Below are 2,213 nucleotides of genomic sequence, written 5' to 3'. Positions count from 1 at the left end.
AAACTTTTCCAGGACCTGGAATTAGCATTTTGAATTTCCACGACTTTTCCAGGTTTTTAATGACCGTAAGAAACCTGTCTAATAGATGAAAAGAGGATGGAGATGCTGACCTGGTGCAGGTGAGTTTGGCAGCTGCTGCAGCAGATCCAGTATCCTGCGCTCCTCAAACTGAGGAAGAGGAGTGAGAGAGTGCAGGATATAGAGAGCGGAGTGATGGTCCAGAGTGTGAAGCTGAGCCAGCAACGACTCCATGGAAATCCCTCTGTGCACAAAAAGTTACCAAAGAAGGAATGATTCAATATTAATCATTATGCATCATATAATGGCTTTTTTAAAACAGTAACACTAAGAACTATTAGAACATCTTTAAGAAAGGTGTTTATTGCAGCTGTATTAAGCCACATGTGTCAAACTCAAGGCCCGGGGGCCAAATCAGGCCCGTGGTGGATTTAATTTCGGCCCGCAGGATCATTTCTAATTCCTATTAGATCTGGCCCGTCGGTATATTGCACGCACACCTTCACTCCATCCTGAGGGTCTCCTCAGCTCAGAGCCTGAGCCCAAACATTGATGACCTTGCACCCAAGATGAGATGCCAAGTATCTGAACTAGCATCACAGAGCAGCACACTGAGTTTAATGGATGTTTCCTTCTGCACTTTCTCTCTCACGACAACAGGGCATGTTTGGTTTTCTCTTTGAGGGAAATAGTTTTGTTGAAGCTGTTGTTGGCCTGTGGGAAAATGTAATCATAAGAAATGACTCTGGAAAAGCTGCAGATAGAGCCATAAGAAATGAATGCAGCTGATTATTTAATGTTTAATGTTGTTTTTATAGGCAATCATTTAAGCTTTGTTAGTTCCAGGTTTAATATGTGCAATAAGTTCATTTCAATAAGTTCTGCAATAAACATGAACCAGTCCGGCCCTCCACTAGTACCCATTTTTTAATTTTGGCCCACTGTGTATTTGAGTTTGACTCCCCTGACCTATGCAATGCATCCAAATCAAACTTTATAAGATAAGAGGTACTTTATTGATCCCAATTCGGAAAGGTTTGTGTTGCAGCAGCAGAGAAAACTAAACAAAGGCATTGCATATTCAGTTTATTATCAGTGACATGAACTGGAATTTAGGGAAGAAAAAAATGACATTATTTTATAAAATATTTTTTAAAAACGTCTTATTCTTATTTATTTTATGAAAATCAATAATGGCACTTTATAAACAAACATAGCAGAGCAGTTAAGGTCAAACTAAATATATATAGCTGTCATTTTGGGAGTTTTTCCCCTTTTTTTAAACTGAAATAAAATATATACATTAAAATAAATACAAATAATTGACAGAGTAAACACACTGGCAATGAAAGGGTTAAAATTGTGTAAAGTAATGCATTATTGGTTTCTATAATCAGGACTAAAATTGGAAAATAAATAAGAGTAATATTGAAATGTGGCAGACCTTTTCCACAGACATATTTTCCTCTAAGGAAATTTTAAAAGGATTTACAAATAAATACAAATTAAGATAGGGTAAAAATTCAGTCAAGCTTAAAAAATAAAAACACAAATGCTTACGGATTGTTGTTTTTACACCATTCAAGGACTCCAAGCTGAGAGGACAACAGGTTGGAAAACTCCTGCAGAACGGAGTCATTGGCTGCAGCCTGAGACAGAGGGTTTGAGGAGAAGTTAATCACATTATTAAGCTGTAAATGATCTGTATGTGTGGAGGTTTTATCAGACGTCTGACCTGCTCTCGGTGCAGGACGCTGAGCAGCGTTTGGGCGGCGCTCAGGCTGCGACACTGCGTCCATCCCAGGAGCAACAGCAGGCGGGAGAGAGGCTGAAACTCCAGCTGAAGTAAATCTCTCAGCGCAGAAAACTCCTCGTGTTTGATCAGGTCCAGAGCCGTGATCTGCAGGAAGGAACCAAGGCCCAGGAGTTCAAAACTTTTAATCCCTATCTGATCAAATCAGATTTGGATTTTGGGGAGTTCAAAACCAAAAAACAGGATTAGGATCACTTTCATATCCGATCAAATCAGGAAATCCAATCCAAGCTTTAATCTGGATCAAATCTTCAAAACGGGTAGTTCAAACCGACAACACAGGATTGGGATCAGTTTGATCCCAAAAAACAGGATTAGGATCACTTTGATATCCGATCAGATCAGGAAATCCAATCCAAGCTTTAATCTGGATCAAATCTTC

At 39.2% G+C, this 2,213-nt stretch overlaps 1 protein-coding gene across 1 annotated transcript; it reads right to left on the bottom strand.

Moving 5' to 3' along the window:
• Window positions 1-110: 110 nt before the first annotated feature.
• Window positions 111-1,918, bottom strand: LOC104962717 (zinc finger FYVE domain-containing protein 26-like; the record flags this gene model as incomplete). Its single annotated transcript, XM_010791210.1, has 3 exons — window positions 111-262; window positions 1,579-1,667; window positions 1,754-1,918. Coding segments are annotated over 3 exons (406 nt in total), but the record flags the coding sequence as incomplete, so codon positions are not given.
• Between the last annotated feature and the right edge of the window lie 295 nt (window positions 1,919-2,213).

Source organism: Notothenia coriiceps, unplaced genomic scaffold, assembly GCF_000735185.1.
Source record: "Notothenia coriiceps isolate Sejong01 unplaced genomic scaffold, NC01 NC01_scaffold00035292, whole genome shotgun sequence".
Taxonomy (NCBI): domain Eukaryota; kingdom Metazoa; phylum Chordata; class Actinopteri; order Perciformes; family Nototheniidae; genus Notothenia; species Notothenia coriiceps.
The sequence above is the reverse complement of the archived record's forward strand: the minus strand, read 5'-3'. Positions and strand labels throughout refer to the sequence as shown.